This window comes from Rhinopithecus bieti, unplaced genomic scaffold, assembly GCF_001698545.2.
Source record: "Rhinopithecus bieti isolate Rb0 unplaced genomic scaffold, ASM169854v2 scaffold_16834, whole genome shotgun sequence".
Taxonomy (NCBI): domain Eukaryota; kingdom Metazoa; phylum Chordata; class Mammalia; order Primates; family Cercopithecidae; genus Rhinopithecus; species Rhinopithecus bieti.
In genome coordinates, this window is record NW_016809297.1 from 1,685,117 (window position 1) to 1,704,758 (window position 19,642).

At 33.9% G+C, this 19,642-nt stretch overlaps 1 protein-coding gene across 2 annotated transcripts in view; it reads left to right on the forward strand.

Moving 5' to 3' along the window:
• The window catches only part of CRPPA (CDP-L-ribitol pyrophosphorylase A), a 151,079-nt gene that overhangs the window by 122,060 nt on the left and 9,377 nt on the right, over window positions 1–19,642 (forward strand). The window contains exon 6 of one of the 2 annotated variants that reach the window (XM_017889075.1): window positions 18,781–18,878. In XM_017889075.1, coding sequence (XP_017744564.1) covers window positions 18,781–18,878 — 98 coding nt within the window. Of the gene's footprint in view, window positions 1–18,780; window positions 18,879–19,642 lie in introns of those variants that run through there. The other variant, XM_017889076.1, reaches the window with a different exon arrangement.

Consider the following 19,642-nt stretch of genomic DNA (forward strand, 5'->3'; position numbering starts at 1 on the left):
TTTTTTTTTTTTTTTTTTTTTTTTTTAGTGTCATTCCTGAGCTGTTTTTTTCTCTCAAATAACAATTATTGCTGGTCAACAAATTGTATTCTATTAAAGTAACTATTTCATTGTTTACTTAGTTTGTTTTCAGGTGCCAGAAAACATTTCTAGGATAAATATCACGTCTCATGTTTTGCAAGAACATTTTGTACTCCAAAATTTACTTGTCACCAAAGTAGCCTGTGTGTTTTGGTCCATCTTACTTTATGTTCAAGTCAACATCTTTGGTTTAGTATGGGAATTTTGATGTTGGGAGAAAAATGAATATTCTTTTATTGGTATTTGGTGTAGGTTTGCTAACTTCAAGGCAGGCTTTTGACTAAAATCTCCAAATTGTGGTAGATAGTCTCCAAATTTGATTTTTATCTTATGTTTTTGGATAATTTTAAAGCTTAATTTATGTTAGCATCAATATGTTTATATGGATTTCCATTTATGGTAAACTATTTGAAAAAACATGTATAGAAAGTGGTAGTTTCATTTGTCTTTCAGAGTCTATTAAAATATAATTGCAAATTTATTAAAACTATATAAAACAAAGGATTCATAATAATCCCTTTTCTTAGGTAGAAGGTTGGATTTGGTTGTTGTTCTTTAATGTTTGACTCATTCAGGCTTCTACTGTGAGTGAAATTTAAAACAATTTTCTAGGGAGTAGTATGATTAATTGGTACAACAAGACACTGGACTGACTGATAAGTTTGTAAATATCCACTTAACAAAGAGGTATTGTAGTTTTGTCGCCCAAGCTGGTTGAGCCCACCCAAGTCTGCTCTGCATGCTCAGATGAACCCAAATGATTAAAGTGGTAACAGATGCCAGTGGTAACATACTTTATATAGATTTACATAAGCCATACAAACAGTTCCAACCCACACTTGATTTAGTATGCTGACCATATCCTGGCATATGAAGGTCAATAGTCTAAGAGTTTCTAAGAAAAGCCCCTGTGGAATTTCTAAATAAAATATTGCATTTATTTTCTACCTCTATTCTTCAGCTACTTAATATATTCAATTTTGTGGCTAAAGAGTACTTTAAAATTTTTATTTTATTCTTTCTTGGTTATGTTTGTACAAACCCAAGTAAGCTTGTGCTACAAAACTGCCTCATGGTGCCTCTTTTCATATATGGTGGTGTGTATTAAAAAAGAGGGAAATTAGGTAAAATTGGAAATCCATTTCCTCCCTTTCGGTTTTAACTGGCTTTAGTTAATCTTTTTTCCAGTCATTATGTAATATTTTCCATTTGTTAGGTATTTTAAGGAAATTGATTTCTCTGAAATATAGCATCTTATTGGTTCAGAAACCTACATCCTATTCAGATAAGTGATACTGATAGATTTCTTTCAATAAGTACTTAGCAACTGTCAAGTTATCCTCATGCCATATTTTGTTTGTTTGTTTTTGAAAAACTATACTGATAGAAGAGCAGTTAAATTATGTTTATGCATTGAAAGTAGCTAAACATACTTTTAATTGGCATTGACTGCAAGGAATAAAATGACATGAGAATACCTTTGGTTCAGAATTGCTGAGAACTAGGAAGACTGTTGGAGTGTGTTTTATGCATATGCAGAAACTAGACCCTTGATTTCTTAGTAATCCTTTAACTTTTTTACTTAAAATCATGACAATTGAAGTGTAAAATTGTTTGTTTTTGAATCCTTTGGATCAAGTTGGAAAGATGAGGAACTTTAAATCAGGTTTTCCACATCTGTGACCAGACAACATTCTGCATCTGTGGTATGTTCTCATCAGGCTTTTTCTTGTTAAATACCCAGGGATAACACCATTTATGTGATTAGTCATGTGTTTTGGACAATGCAGAGTGACAGCTAAGATTATTTATATAGTAACCCCAATATTTGATGTTTCAGGCTTTGAGTATGACACTTCGTTTTCCAAATTTTCACAATAACACCATAACTTCTTTATACATAATTTTTTTTTGTTCTTCACTCTCAAAGAATACTGTGACTGTATTTTTTTGTGAATCTGTAAGAACATTTGCGTCAAGCTTTAATTAGTAAAAGCAGGAAGTCTGCAACAGGATTTAAGAGCAGTTTGTTCCCCTTGATATCTTACTGTAAAAAAAAAAACATAAATTGGAAAGTTCAATATTTGGGTCAGGATTAGGAAAAGTAGAGTTCACTTGTTTTAGTCTTACCATTTCCTTAATTTGTTGTCAGCGAAATAGTAATTTAAGCAAACACAAGTAAATCTGTCACTTTTGAAGGTCACATTGAGGTATTAAGCAACTGGCTAAATAAGACTTGATAACAGACAAAAGCCAGCCACTGACACTTCACTCTGATGTAGATAGTTAAAAACAAAACAAAACAAAACAAAACAAAACAAAACAAAACAAAACAAAACAAAAAAAACCCAAATGATGATATTTATGCTCAAAGCAAATAGTACATTTGGTAAATATCCTCATGAGTCACTAACCTTGGAACTTTGCTTTTCCTTCTAACTTTTCTCTCACGTAACTTAGAGAATATATACTTTGAAAAGAAAAAAAATATATATGGTATTGATACAGCCCCGATGAGTGGAGAACACCAGGTTTTTCATTTTGAATTAGAAAAAACGTGGACACACGTGGAGTAGTTTTAAGGAGCAGGGCGTTTAATAGACAAGAAAGAAGGGGAAGAAAGCTATCATTTAGTTAGAAATCAGTCATATGCTTGACTGTACTGCTTACATTTAAAAACACATGTAGGAGACAAGATGTCACATGCCTGGTCCTTACTTTTAGTTCTAAGTTAGGAAACTTCATCCTGTATTCAGTGACTCACTTAAAAATGTGGTTAAGATCTGATAATATTAAATGTCTTTTAAAAATCTGCCTATGTGCCATTGGTCCTCCAGTTGAAACATGCTCATTTAGCTTCTACGCTAGCTTTTCAGAAGATCACTTTGACCTTTCAGTGTGGGCATGTATGGTTTATTTACAAGTCTTTATTTGTTGTCTCTGTCCATTTGTAATGCAGTAATGCCTTGTTGGCTGTTCTCCCTTTCTTTACTGCCTGCCTTCCTTTTTCCTGTTCTAATATCTTCCTATTGCAAAGTGTTCAGATAAACCTTGAGTATCCTTTACTGATGAAACTTAGAGACATCAGGACTCAATAGTGGTGATTCTCTTTAATATCACTTTAAAATTATTTCATGTGAGGCAGAAAATAGACTCTAAGATTGGCTTTTGATTCAAGGAATGCAATAAGATAATGGAAACCACTGCTCTCACTTTGAATGGATTACAACTTGAAACATCTTTTGGAAATGGCTACTTTTGGATTTGATATATTTGTTTCTTATTTCTTGAGGCACATCTAACTTTGACTCAAGAGGTCAGTACAGTGGACCATGAAGCTCGATGGAAGAATTGCATGGTGTTGAATGTTTCCGAGAAAATTGGAGACAGATTTCTGGATATTTTGCCCACCTGCTTGAGGATCTACCTCAGTGTTTGTTTGCCTTTCTTCCATTGTTACTGAGTTTCCTGTAAAATACAAACAACATTCTTACTAGAGTGATTAATTGATACAGGCATATGCATATTACTTGCTTCTTAATGTGTCATGGGTCTGTCATATGGTAAAGCAGAAGCTGTGTGTATAAGAAACTTTACATATTACTGTTTTGTAAAATTAAATGAAAAGACCCCTGATTACATCCATTTTCTGTCTATAGAGGACAATATACTTTCTATATACCAAGAGATATGATGTTCAAGGAAAGTAAGAAGAAGTTTTAAAAGATACATGTGTTACTGATTAGGTTTTGCCCTCTTTTATAAACTTTGAGATTTATACATTATAAATCCTTTTGCTTATGAGAGATTTTAACTAGAATAATACTAGAATAAATAAATGTTCAATTTATGAAACCACATTATATACAACTACATTTTGTTAAATCATGTATTTGAACGAAAAGTGGCTATATTTTAAGATTGCAAATAACATTAAATCAGGGAGTTGACCCCTGAAGAAATTCTGTTGCACTTACAACTAGATTGAAGTTTGAGAAAATTTAAAAGGAGTCTGGCAGATGGATGGATATAGTCAAAACTCTGACATTCAGAATGTCAAGCTAGGCATTTCTTAACATACCCTTCAGGGGAGATGGCTTGAATTCTAATTCTTTCTCCCTCTGTGCTACCATCAATTCCTTGAAAGAAGTAGAGGAAAAGGAACATATTTTGTTTGGAAGAGCCTCCATGTCTTCTCTTACTTCCTCTACTTGGACCTAATAGTACACAGCTGTAGCATTGAAGAGTCCTGCACAAAAGGACAATTGACCTCCTGAGAAGTTCTTGATTCATATTGTATGTGCTTCAATAAATGCTAATTGTCTTTAGTATTTGAGGATATTGTCTTCTCTAGTACATTGTGGACCAGTGAAGCAGCCAAAACTTTTAAGTTCTATATCCATAGCCATCAGATTTGGAGTACTGTTGGAGAGTATTGTTAACTCATAATTGATTAATGTAACTATGCAAATGAGGGACAGTATGACTTTGATTTTAGTACAAGATGGCTAATGTTCTGTTAGATAAGCAGCTGTCAATGAGAATTATGTTGTGTGATTAGGGAGGCGTGTAACAAGTACATTTCCACCACGCTTCATCTACCATAAGGTGCATAATTGAATATTTTCTACTTCCAGATGGAAATAAGTAAATGTATGTATATCTATATTCTCAAATGGAAGGAGAAAATAATGCATGTGCCTATTGCATTAAAGTTCAGGAAAATCTGATTTTTAAAAATTGGTGTGTATTTATACATATTTATGGGTGCATTTATATTTTGATACAATGTATTATGATCAAATCAGGGTATTGAGAATATCAGTCATCTCAAACATTTATTTTTTTATTTTGAGGACATTTTACATCTTCTCTTTTAGCTATTGTAAATTATGCGATATATTGTTAACTACTGATAGTCACCGTATTGTGCTATTGAGCCTTAAAACTTATTTCTTCTATCCGACTATATGTTTGTACCCACCTACCTCCCTTTATTTCTTTCTCTGCTACCCTTCCTAGCTTCTGGTAGTCATCATTCTCTTCTTTATCTTTAATAAATCAACTTTATCTTTCATTATGTGAGTGACAACACGCAATATTTGTCTTTCTGGGCCTGGCCTATATAGCTCAAAATAATGACTTCCAGTTCTATCCATGTTACTGCAAATGACAGAATTTCACTCATTTTGATGACTGAGTAGTATTCCATTGTGTGTAGTATGCCACATTTTCTTTGTTCATCCATTAGTAGATGCTGAGGTTGATTTTGTTTATTGGCTATCATGAAGAGTGCTGAAATAAACATTGGGGTACAGATATTCCTTTGATATACTGAGTAGCATAGTAGTTATATTTTTAGTTTTTTGAGAAATCTCCATACTGTTTTCCCTAGAGGCGTTGTACTAATTTAAATTTCCACCAGCGGTGTATAAGAGTTCCCTTTCTTCTGCATCCTCTGCAGCATTTGTTATTTTTTGTCTTTTTGATAATAGCCCTGTAACTGGGTTGAGTTGGTAACTCATGTGGTTTTGATTTACATTTTCCTGAGGATTAGTGATGTTGAACAATTTTTTTATGTACCTGTTGGCCATTCGTGTGTCATCTTTTAAGAAACGCCTATTCGTGTCCTTTGCCTACTTATTAATGGGAATACTTGGTTTTTTGCTGTTGAGTTCCTTGTATATGTTAAATATTAGTCCCTTGTTGGATGAAAGTTTGCAAGTATCTTCTCCCATTCAATAGCTTGTCTCCTTACTCTGTTGATTTTCTTTGCTGTGCAGAAACTTTTTCCTTTACTAAGTACCATTTCTCTATTTTTGTTCTTGTTTGTGCTTTTGGAATCTTAGCCATAAAATCTTTTTTGACACCAATGTCCTGAGCATTTCCTCTTCTTTCTTCCAGTTATTTTTATAGTTTTGCGTCTTATATTTATGTCTTTAACCTATTTTGAGTTTATTTTTGTGTATGATGAGACATAGGAGTCTAGTTTCTTTCTTCTGCATGTGGATGTCCAGTTTTCCCAGCACCATTTGTCAAAAATATGTCCTTTTCCCCATGCATATCCATTAGTAGATGCTTAGGTTGATTTTGTGATTCCTGGCACCTTTGTTGAAAATCAGTTGACTGTAAATATGTGGATTTATTTCTTGGTTCTCTATTTCATTGTATTGTCTTCTGTGTCTGTTTTTAAACTAATGCTGTATTGTTTTGGTTACTGTAGCTTTGGTGTATTTTGAAGTCAGGTAGTATGATGCATCTAGCTTTGTTCTTTTTTTTCAGGATTGCTTTGGCTATTTGGGATCTATTGTGGTTCCATACACATTTCAGGATTGTTTTTTTTTCTATTTCTTTGAAGAATATCATTTGTATTTTGATAGGGATTGCATTGAATCTGTAGATTGCTTTGGATATAGTATGGTCATTTTAACAATATTATTTTGATTCATGAGCATGGATGTCTTTCCATTTTTTAATGTCCTCTTCAATTTCTTTCATTAGTGTTTTATAGTTTTTGTTGCAGAGGTCTTTGCCTCCTGGGTATTTTATTTTACTTTTTGTAGCTATTGTAAAAGGGATTGCTTTCCTGATTTCTTTTTCAGCTGGTTATTTGTATATGAAAATACGACTGATTTGTGTATGTTCAATTTTGTTTCTTGCAACCTTACTAAATATCAGTTCTAAGAGTTTTTTGTTGGAGTCATAGGTTTTTCTAAATGTAAGATCATGTCATCTATGATAGAACAACAATTTAATTTCTTTGCCAATTTGGATGACTTTTATTTCTTTCTCTTGTCTGATTGTTCTGGCTAGGACTTTCAGTACTATGGTGAATAGGAGTAGAGAAAGTGGGCATCCACTTCTTGTCCTCTGTTTCTTAGAAGAAAGGCTTTCAGCTTTTCTCCATTCAGTATAATGCTAGCTGTGGGTTTATCGCATATAGCTTTTATTGTGTTGAAGTATGTCTCTCTACCTAATTTGTTGAGAGGTTTCGTGAAAAAGGAATGCTGAATTTTATCAAATGCTTTTTCTATGTCTATTAAGAGGATCATATGGTTTTTGACCTTTATTCTGTTGATAGTGATATATCACATTTATGGATTTGTGTATGTTGAACCATCTTGCATCCCTGGGATAAATCCCATTGACTGTGGTGCATTGTCTTTTGATATGCTGCTAGATTTGGTTTGCTAATATTTTCTTCAGCGGTTTTGTGTGACTGGGCACGGTGGCTCACACCTGTAATCCCAGCACTTTGGGTGGCCGAGGCGGGCAGATCACGAGGTCAGGAGATCGAGACCATTCTGGCTAACAAGGTGAAACCCTGTCTCTACTAAAATTACAAAAATTAGCCAGGCGTGGTGGTGGGCGCCTGTAGTCCCAGCTACTCGGGAGGCTGAGGCAGGAGAATGGCGTGAACCCAGGAGGTGGAGGTTGCAGTGAGCCAAGATTGTGCCACTATACTCCAGCCTGGGCGACAGAGCGAGACTCTGTCTCAAAAAAAAAAAAAAAAAAAAAAAAAAAGACTTATCAGGGATATTGGCCTGTAGTTTTATTTTTCTGTTGTATTCTTGTCTGGTTTATGGTATCAGGGTGATGCTTGCCTCCAAGAATGAGGTAGGAAGAATTTCCTCCTCTTCAATTTCTCAGAATAGTTTGAGGAGGATTAGTATCAGTTCTTCTTGATATGTTTGGTGGAGCTCAGCAGTGAATCTATCTGGTCCTGCATTTTCTGTTCTTGAGAGGCTTTTCATTACGGATTCAATCTCGTTAATAATTATTGGTCTGTTAAATTTTCCTATTTCCTCCTCTTTCAATCTTGGTAGGTTGTATGTGTCCTGGAATTTATCAACTTCCTCTAAGTGTTCCAATTTATCAGCATATTGTTGTTCATAATAATTTCTCATGATCCTCTGTATTTCTGTAGTATCAGTTATAATGTCTCTTTATTTATTTTATTTGGTGGTTCTTTTTTTGTGTAGTGGTTTATTGAAGGTGATTATTATTTTTGGATGGTTTACAACCAAACTTCTTTTGTTGATCTTTGTATTTTGTTTTGTTTTGTTTTTTGTTTTGGGGATTTTTTTTTTTTTTTGAGGCAGAGTCTCACTCTGTCGCCCAGACTGGAGTGCAGTGGTGTAATATCAGCACACTGTAACCTCTGCCTCCCAGGTTGAAGCAATTTTCCTATCTCAGCCTCCTGAGTAGCTGGGATTATAGGCATGTACCACCACACCTGGCTAAGTTTTATAATTTTAGCAGAGATGGGGGTCTCACCATGTTGGCCAAGCTGGCCTCAACCTCCTGACCTCAGGTGATCCACCCACCTTGGCCTCCCAAAATGCTGGGATTACAGGCGTGAGCCACTGTGCCCAGCCTATAATGTGTTTTTAGTCTTTATTTTGTTTAGTTCTGATATTTCTTTCCTTCTACAAATTTTGGGTTTTTGTTTTTGTAGTTCCTTGGGGTGCATCATCAGCTTGTTATGTTACATCTTAATAAAGTTGGAATTACACTATGTTAAAGATATTTTTAAAGGCTTATTTTATTTTATTTTTTTAGAATATATATATTTAAATATTTTAGCTTGACTTATTGATGGTTGTTACTGGCTTGAAAGAAAAATGGTTGTATTTTTTATTTCTCTAAAATAAGAATCTACTGATAATTTCTTGATCTCTACCTCTCTCTTCATTTTTAAACAGTCTCTAACATCAATTTTTATTCAAATTGATGTAAGGAAATGTGTATGTTAGTTTGCGTGTGCTGCCGTAACAAAGTACCAAGACTGGGTGGCTTAAACAACCAAAATTTATTTTTTCACAACTTTGGGTGCTAGAAGTCTGAGATCAAGGTTTTGGTAGGTTTCATTTCTTCTACAGCCTCTCTCCTTGCCTTGCAGGTGGTTTCTTCATCCTTTGTCTATACATAGTCTTCTCTCTGTAGATATCTGTGTACGTATTTCTTTTCTTTTCTTTTCTTTTCTTTTTTTTCCACCCAGGCTGGAGTACAGTGGTACGATCTTGGCTCACTGCAACCTCTGCTTTCCAGGTTCAAGAGATTCTTATGCCTCAGTCTCTCAAGTAGCTGGAATTAATGGCGCACACCCTCACGCTCAGCTAATTTCTATATATTTAGTAGAGACAGGGTTTGATCATGTTGACCAGGCTGGTCTTGAACTTCTGACCTCAAGCAATCCACTTTCTTTGGCCTTCCAAAGTGCTGGGATTACAGGTGTGAGCCACCACATGCCACCGTGCCCAGCCAATATTTCTTTTTCCTATAAGGGCCCACCCTAATGACCTCATCTTAGTTTAATCATCTCCCTAAAGACCATATCTCCAAATAAAGTCACATTCTGAGGTATACTGGTGGGTAGGAATCCAACGTGCTAATTTTTGGAGAAACACAGTTCAACCCGTAACAGTGTGTGTTAGTCATGATCCTAGCACAGAGCCTGGAAAATAAGTCTTGAATATCTTCTTGTTGGTACTGTGTTCCAAAGCTTGGGATGATACTGAGAAGTCATAAGCTGGAGTTCAGGAGTTTGTGGTCTTGTGGAAGAGAAAGACAAAAAATGTACTGTAATGTAGAAACTATAATCAAAGTAAAATCAAAACACAAAACAGTGTTAGAGGAAAGAAATCTTTCAGGATGCTAACTTCACATAGATTTCTGCTAGAAATCTTAAAGTTGACAATTTTATGCCTGTGAACTTGGGCAATTTTCTTGCTTTATAGACACCTTTTATTGATCTATAAAATGGGGAAAATAATTCATACTGCTTTATTGTAATCATTAGGTAAAATATATAAAAGTATCTACCACAATAAAAAGCAAAGGCAGTATTAAAAATATATAGTATGACATGAGCACTAAATAATCATAATGCATCTGCTGACTATTGAAATGATTATTGGCTATAAGGAACTGGCATGGCTCTCTTGCTATGTAATGCATGGGTATCAGCTCTGAATAAACTTATAAGGGTCGTATGACATATAGATTTCTTTTTTTTTTTTTCTGAAACCCTATACTGAAAAGCCTTTCCTCAGGAATACTCAGATTCAATAATGCAATGATTTCTACCTGAGTAGAAGGAGAATGCTGGGTGTATGTTGATATATGTTTGAGAGAGATACTTCTATGTATTAGAAACAGGAATTTTTGTAGTTTTGAAAGTCTCCTTGGTGATTGTCACCTGTGCATTCCTTCTCCTAACCAACCTACACACAAACCAAAATACATCTAAAACACAGGCTATAGTTATTAAAACAGATGGTACTCGAGGTGGACCTTGTTGGAGAATTAGATCATACTACAGGCAGGGGAACATGTATTTTATTTTTTAGATATGTTTGGGAAATTGGTAGGAAGTGTTGGTTGATTGATGAATCCTATGATGAGGACCTGGGAATTAGGAGTTATCTGGTGAAGAATGCTTAGAATGCCAGTGTAAGTTCTATGGAGAGACACCAAAGAGGAGATATAGATATGGATACAGATAAACATTTGGCTCACCAGCTTATGGAGGCTGGTAAGTCCAAAATCTGAAGAGTGGATGTCTCAGGCTTTCATTTGATTGGATGAGGCTTACCTATACTGTGAAGGGCCATCTGCTTTATTCATTCTACCTAGATAAATATTAATCTCGTTCCAAAACACCTTCTCAGAAACACTTAATATTTGACCAAATATCTGGGCATCCTGTGGTCCAGTCAAGTTGATACACAAATTAACCATCAGAGCCAGGAAAATTAAGTTGTACATTATTTCTTTTTGGCATATATATATATATGTGTGTCTGTGTGTGTGTGTATATATATATATGTATATATATATATATATTTTTTTTTTTGAGATGGAGTTTCACCCTTATTGCCTAAGCTGGAGTGTAGTGGTGCAATCTTGGCTCACTGCAATCTGTGCCTCCCAGGTTCAAGCGATTCTCTTGCTTAGCCACCCTAGATGGGATTACAGGCATGGGCCACCATGCCCAGCTAATTTTCGTATTTTAGTAGAAACAGGGTTTTACCTTAGCCAGGCTGGTCTTGAACTCCTGACCTCAGGTGATCCACCCGCCTCAGCTTCCCAAAATGCTGGAATTACAGTCATGAGCTACCGTGCCCAGTCAACATAATTTTAATTGGCAATTGTATACATACCTTTGCCATTTAGAGGTTCTCAGATATGGGCTGAGGTATTAACTGAAAAATTTGGGCTCCTTAACTAATGTTTACAGTTTTCAATATAAGTCTAAAGACTTTATCATATTCTGGCGTGAATTTTCTCTCTTAAATCACACCAAGCTATGTGACCTTTAAATGCTATAGACCAAAAAAGAGTTATTCAGTGTAAATCAGAGTATATGTTGAAATTATTTTGGGGAGACCTTACTTGTTATATCATCAATATTTTGCCATCTGCCACTGGCCTTTTAGGAATTTTTTAGAAACTACTTAAAAAATAGGATAATGTAAAAACTAAAACTCAGAGCTCGTATCAGTCAAGTTGACAGGTCATGCATTATTTAATGTTAAATGTAAATATTTTATAATTTATTCCCAGTCTATTTTCAGGGAGAGAACAAAGACTAGATTTTTGTGTTAAAGTTTGTACAATTCTGGGATATAAAATGATTTTGTGGTTCCCCTCAATATTTTTACTTCAACCTCTGAAATTTTCTAGGAAGTGCTTTATTAATATAACAGAAGATTAAGAATTCTAAAGGCTTCTATTTTTGTTTTGATTTCATTAACCTCAAGGTAGTCGTTATGTACTTTGTTTTCTTTGAGAAAATTATCAGTATTAATCTTTGGAAAGAATTTTGTGCTTCATGAAAAATGAATTATAAATATTTTGTGTGCCTTTTCTCTTCTCATTTAGTTTGGGGATCGTAGAATAACTCTGGGATTGAGGAGGTTCAGTGAACTCATTGGAGCGCTGCTCCTATAGTCATATATTTTTTTCTATTCTGAACTTCCAAATACATGGTACAAGTACAGTCAATCTTAATTGTGAATTGCCATTCACAATTAAGATTGTCAGTGCAGCATGCTTTTGAAATTATCAGTAGCAATTGCATAAAATGCTTCAGCCTAGATCCTAGTGGACAAACTAAGATATAAACAATGAGAATGAGTTGGCATCTGTTTTAAAGCAAATCAGAGATGCAAACATAGATGTATTACTCAAAATGTATATTCCATTGTCACATATGATTATTGCATGTTTGGTGAAATTTGAAACAAAGGCTCAGTGGGATGCAGTTGATATGGATTGTTTACCAAACCCTGAAATATTAAGACTATAAAGAAGAGATTAATTTGAAGTCAGAAATTTATCATATTTTTAGTGGACAAAGTTATTTCAATTTATGTTCTTATTGAATGTATGTATCCATAACAGCAATAACTCTGTCATCTATTAGGTGTTGTACCAGGCACTAGAAATAATTTTACACATTATCTAATCCTTATTAAAATCTCAAAGTGTAGTCTTTTACGGATATCTCCTGCCTTCATCTTACATAGGTCTATTTTTTAAATGACAATATTTTATTATACTGAGGGATGAATCTTCAAATCATTGTAATAGTTGGAAAATTCACTAATAGCAGAGGTCACTTCTTACTCCATTTTGAGTGGACAATGCCTAACACACTGAAGGCATCTATAAATGAAAAGACTTTTCAAGTCCATCTCCTTGCACTTGATTTGTCCTTTTACAGATGTGTGCTTCCTAGTACTCTTTTAAAAAAGAAAAGAAAAGAAAATTTGACTCTGTATAGAAATCGTTCTTTGGTCTCTTTGCATTTCATACATGCAAAGTGCTGCCAAAGTATCAATATGCTACTTTCAGCATCTGTTCCAATATAGAATTGAAATTGTACAAAATTTTAAAAACTGTCTTTCCCTCAATTTAAGAAATATTATTGAATGCCTATCAAGTCTCCTATATCTGTAGTTATTAAATATGTTACCTTATTTAATATCAACTTTATAAAGGTTAGAGATTTCTTAATTGTAAAACCCAGTGAGACATGCAGATAAGAGTAGTGTTTGTGTGGGTTTGGGTTTTTTAAATAGTTTTATGTCAGAAATATCAAAGTCTCTGTGCAATGGGCAACGAACACAGCTCTGTCTCACTAAACTCACCATCTTCCAATTGCCACACAGAAGATTTAAAAAAACTGGGAAATTACCCCCAAAGTTATTCCATTTTAGGTAATAAGCTATAGTAGAATATGTATATATCCTACTATATATAAACACATGCACACATATATAGTATATCTATATATATACACACACACACATAGATAGTATCATTTATATATATGATATATATATGATATATATGTGATATATTAGTGAATCTAGGTAGATAAAGGGGAAGCTATTCATGTTCTTGTATCTTTTAAGTTTGAAAATTATTAAATAACTTTCATATAAAACTTTCATAACATATATATTATACAATATAGGTATGAATAGGTAGANTATATATGTATATATATGTATATATGTGTATATATATGTATATATATGTATATATATGTGTATATATATGTGTATATATATATTTATATATATGTATATATATATGTTTATATATACGTGTGTATATATATATATGTTTATATATACGTGTGTATATATATATATGTTTATATATACGTGTGTATATATATATATATATATGGTAGATCAGTAGATCCTGTCTATACATATATAAAATATAAATGTGGTATCATATATGAAACCATATTTATAAAGGTTCTATATGATAAACCCTTTCATAATTCCCACATCAGAAAAAATCAGTGCAATAGCTAAGCAGAGGATTTTAATCTGGCTGTATATCAGAATCACTTTTGGACAAAAATATAGGCTAGTATCTTGTTTGTGCACTAGGCATATCTATTTGAAAATATGAAGGGAAAACGATATTGATGTTGATTCTGATGTGCAACCAGTTGATAACCATCACTTTAGAAATTGATGATGATTTTGTATGTGGTTTAATCTTTGAATGTAGACAAAATGAGAATTTATCAGTAGTAGTAAAGGACATATTGACTGGGTCCATAGACACTGTAAGAAATTGGCCTATCAGATGCTGACCCTGTGGAATGCAAATAGCTGAGATTAGCTGACAATATAGAAACCAATACAAGAACAAATCCACCATATTTCTTATGATGTTACTTTGCCTAGAATCTACATCCTTATGTTTTGCTCACTTATCTTAAGAGAATTGAACTTTAAAGTCTCCTACTATTAATATAGCTTCATATATTTTTTCTTAATTTTTGTTTTCAGGAGAGGGTGCTTTTTTATTTTAATAACTTTCAAACCTAAAAGATACAGGAATAACACAAATAGCTTCCCTATCTTTTACCTACCTTGTTGTTTACATTTTGCCTCATTTACTTTATCATTTCTGTGCATGTACTCCCCTCTCACTTTTTCCATATCACCCTTTCTTCTCCTTCTCCTCCTCCATCTCTTGACCTGTAGCATTGTGAACTACTTAATGGGATGGTGTTTAAACCACCAAATTTCTAGTAATTTGTTACATATCATTCTAATAAAAACAATAAAATTCTACGTAATCCATAGGTGAAACCACAATAGAAATTAGATGCTTCTAATAATGTGATTCTAAATGAAAGACGTGAAAAGCGATGAAATATTTTAAACTAAATGTGAAGTCATTTAAATTGAGTGAAAATATCACAATGTTTGAGGTATAGCTAAAATTGTTATTAGAGGAAAATTTAGAGCCTTAAATATAAGTAGTAGAAAAAAGGAAGAGAGTCAGCAACTTAAACGTTTTTAAAAAGAGAAGCAGCAAACAAAACTCAAAGATAGTGGAAGGAAGAAAATACTGAAGAAAATGACAAGAACTCATAAACTAGAAAACAAACATACAAGACAGAATCAATCATGATTTCCTCGGATGACAGTAATAAAATTGTTAAGACCTTGGCAAGAGTGATCATGAAAAATATTGAAAACTCAAGTAATCAGTATCAGAAATGAAAAAGAATCAATACAATTCTATAGACATTAAGACGTTATGAACAACGTTATACTACTGTTAATGAGAATTTAGATGAAATGAACACATTCTTAGGGAAATACACCTTACTATCCTGAGACAGAAAATAGAGAATGTGAATAGTCATTCATCCATTTAAGATACTGAATTTTTATTAAAAAAGCTCTCCCACAAAGAAGCAGTTGACTTTTACCAGTGAATTCTACAAAACCATTCAAAAGAAGACATGACACCAATCTTGCACACTTCTAGAGAGTAGAAAAAACACTTAACTCATTATGTGAGGATAGTGTAATTGTTTAGTGACAATATGACAGGACCTTATAAGTAAGTAGAATTGCAGGCTAAATTTTTTTCATCGAGCATAGAGCCAATATTTAAAAATTTTCATTATCAGATAAAATTATAGATTGGAAAGAAATAAAACTTTATCATTCATCAGCATGTTTCTATATACTGAGAATTTAATATCTATAAAACATCAGTTTATAAGTAAATTTAGCAAGGTTACTGACTATACAAGGTCTGTATCAAAATGTATTTTTGTACATAACAACAAATAGGAAATTAAAAATCAATTTATAGTGTTATCAACAAACAAGAATAAATCTAACAAAAGATGAAAGAGGTCTGCACTGGAAACTATGAAGCAATATTGAAACAAATTGAAGATTTCAGGACATGGGGGACAAATCATGTTAATTGGAAGGCTTGTTATTTTAAAGATGTCATTTCTATACCAAACTCAACAGATGTTTTTGTGAAATGATGGTAAAAATTTATATGACAATGAAAGATTGCTAAACAACAGTTTTTTTATTTAGGGTAACTGAAACATGGCATAGGATAAATGCCAAATAGGTTTTTTCCCTTTGAAACAGAGTCTTGCTCTGTTGCTCAGGCTGGAGTGTAGCGGTATGATCTTGGCTCACTGCAACCTCCGCCTCCCGAGTTCAAGTGATTCTCCTGCCTCAGCCTCCTGAGTAGCTGGGACTACAGGAGTGCACCATCCATGCCCAGCTAATTTTTATGTTTTTAGTAGAGATGGGGTTTCACCATGTTGCCCAGGTTGGTCTTGAGCTCCTGACCTCAAGTGATCTGCCACCTTGGCCTCCCAAATTGCTGGGATTACAGATGTGAGCCGCTGTGCCTGGTCAGCAAATAGATTTTGAATTCATTTTTTAAAAATATTTCATTTTTGTAAGTTGGTAGTAATATGCCAGTTTTATTACTGTACACTTGCCGGGTAGAGCTTAGAATTTTATAAAGAAGGATGTATGATGAAACAAGGCAAGGAAAACCTACATATGCTGTTTTGTATTAGATTATCTAAATGTTATGCAGTATTTTGCAAATTTATATACATGTTTGTGGCACCATCACATTAATTGTTGCATTTGCAGATTACTTTGTATTTGTATATTATTTTATTTTTCCTAATGTTTTCATGAGGAGCTTTCAGAAATAGAACTGTTGGGGCTTTAGCCTAAGACATTACAAAGCCCAGATTTCTCTAAACATGTAATTTCATGATGTATAAGTTTGGGTTAACTGTTTTCGAAAGCCACTGTTTTTATGAGTTAACTTCTAAATGAAAGACCTAGGACACTCTAGTGTCCAAGACAGCAAAGAACCCCTTTGATTTGATCTCACTAACTATCCCACTTTAGAACTCACTACTAAATCATTTTATGGCTTTTGATATGGTTTGGCTGTGTCCCCACCCAAATCTCATCTTGAATTCTCATGTGTTGTGGGAGGTAATTGAATCATTAGGGGCAGGTCTTTCCCATGCTGTTCTCATGACAGTGAATAAGTCTCATGAGATCTGATGGTTTTAAAAAGGGGAGTTTCCCTGCACAAGCTCTCTTCTCTTGTCTGCTGTGATGTGAGATGTGCCTTTTGCCTTCTGCCATGACTGTGAGGCCTCTCCAGCCACATGGAACTGTAAGTCCAATAAACTTCTTCTTTTGTAAATTGCCCAGTCTCTGGGATATCTTTATCAGGAGTGTGAAAACAAACTAATATAGCTTTCAAGTAATTCTCTTGGTTGTTGGTCACACTATGTTTATGTGACTACCTACCTCAATACACATTAAAATCTTGTTTCTTTCTTATCATTTCTGATTGTTTGAAAGCTCCGTTTTCCCACTCCTAAGCAAAACCTATTCCCCTTTCAAGAGTGAGCTCCTAGCTCATTGTATTTTAGAGTTATCTGATCTTGTCTCCAGTTTCTCTCTCCACAATGATGTTCTATAGCATTTACTGTCTAAAACATTCATTTGTGTTTTTAATTATGGTGAATTTTATTAGCATCATGTAACTCAGAAATGCAGATTTTTTTTTTTTTTTTTGGATTTGAATCTTTTTTCAACTACTCATGTCCCTGTGGCCTTGGCCAAGTTACTTCTCTGAATTCAAGCTTCCTGAATCTGTTACATAGATTCAGAATGATACTGATCTTGTATGGTCATCATGAGGATTCGTATTCATATGTAACATATAGCTCCTGGAATACATAATATTCTTGTTAAGTAGGAGGTAGTAATAGCAGTGCTATTAACTGGTGATATTATTTTCAATAACCTGTTCTCCCTGGCTTTGCTTGAAAGAAATATTAGCCATTGCTACATCAGTGATTTATATGGATCATATTTTACAGAGTTGCTCAGGTAGGAAGCAGTTGGGTCAAAAGCTAAACATCCTTTTGATTCAGGAATCCTATCTTAAAATTAGACTTTGTTTTCTTAATCCATGATATAATGCTGTGTAATGGCTCTTTAACTGGCAGCTATATAGGCAATTTCTCTATAGGATGCCTGAGACTTTGAAGAATTGGTGTTAATTATAAGGCAGAAAGATGTGGATTAAGAAAAATTCTACTCAGACTTCAGCTCATGGTTGAACTTGGTATCATGATAACAAGAGGTCAAGTTACCTTGAATCAAGGTGCCTTCTGATTTGCCTGCTGTAGAAGAGGACTTCATATCTTTTGGAAGAATGCATGCAGGTTTTCCAGAGGTGACATGACTATTACTGTGTCACATAGTTTATAAATTTTAAACCAGACCATCTCAAGTCTTTTAGATGTGAAAAAATTCTTTCAGTTGCTTTTTCCAATAGTCAAAACAGGAAATTAATTGTATTGAATTGAAAATCTAGAGGAATGTCAAGGAACACAATGTACTTAACCAGCGCACTGGATGACACAATGAATCTGTGCCCAGGAGATAACCTATGGCCTAAAGAATGAATCTGTTTGAGAAGTAGAAATCTGTTAGGTTCTGGGAGACTCCTTATAAACATGGAAGGATTGAATTGCTGAACTTCAAATGGTTGTCACCTCTAGTTACTCCCTTCTGAATGTATCCTAAAATATCTTATTTCTGTTAGTTGCACAATGGCTGGTTCTTCACCCACAGAGTGTTTAATGGACAGATTTATGGACTTGGGTAGTAAACTGAATCAGGGCCATCTCATTGTGTACACAGATTACTCCACTTGGCCTGAAATCAAAACCTCCCTATTCTTAGTCAACAGCTAAGAACATCAGGTAAGTTTATGTTTCAGCATCCTAGGGCCTTGTTACATGTTTTGTTTGAAACTTAAAACTCTTTTTTTTTTTCATTTCAGAGATAATTTCCCAAGAGATTTGTGTAGTTATGGATTCAAAAGAAGATAACAAACATGTAGGTCATCTTCTTGAAGAAGTGCTAAAAAGTGAATTAAATGTAAGTATTCAAAGACTGAGTTTGATAAATTTTGATTGCCAAAACTTTTATAGCATAAAGATATCTTTCTTGAAAAAAACCATAAAAATCCTTTAATCGTAATGTTCTTATTATTTTGCCTCAATGAGATCCTTTGGTCTGCCAGCAGTTAGGATCTGAAACATACTCTGTCACCCTTTTCATTCCTTTTGCGGATTTTCTTCCAGTCTCCATGTGTGATGTCCTTTAGGAAGCCCTGTCTGATGCCTGCACTCCCCAACATAAGGCTGAGACTTGTCTTAAGAGGCATGGTGGCCAGCACATGCTAGATGCTTAGTAAAGTTTGTAGACTCTATGAAGATTAGAGAGATTAAGAAGAGGGAGGGGGAAAATAAGAGACATGATGACAAAAGGTGAAATAATCATGATATTGGAAAAGCGAGTGAATGTGAAGCAACCAACTTCCTAGTTAAACTCATATCTAATATTAGGGCTAGGAAAATAGAAGATGCAATAAGTGTAAGGGTGTCTATAGGAACTTTTTATAAATTTTACCACCAAGCACTGCCATTAATCATTTTTATGACAACTTTCAAGCATTTTATTTGCCAAACTTATTTTTGTATATTTTAATTAATTACCCTGTTTTCATTAAAATATATAACTTCTAATCAGAGTTTATGTTCAACATGGGATGACCTTTTAACAACGTACATAATTCTCATCAAAAGCAGAGGGTAAAAGTTCATTTTAGCTTTGTAATTTTTTTTTTTTTTTTTTTTTTT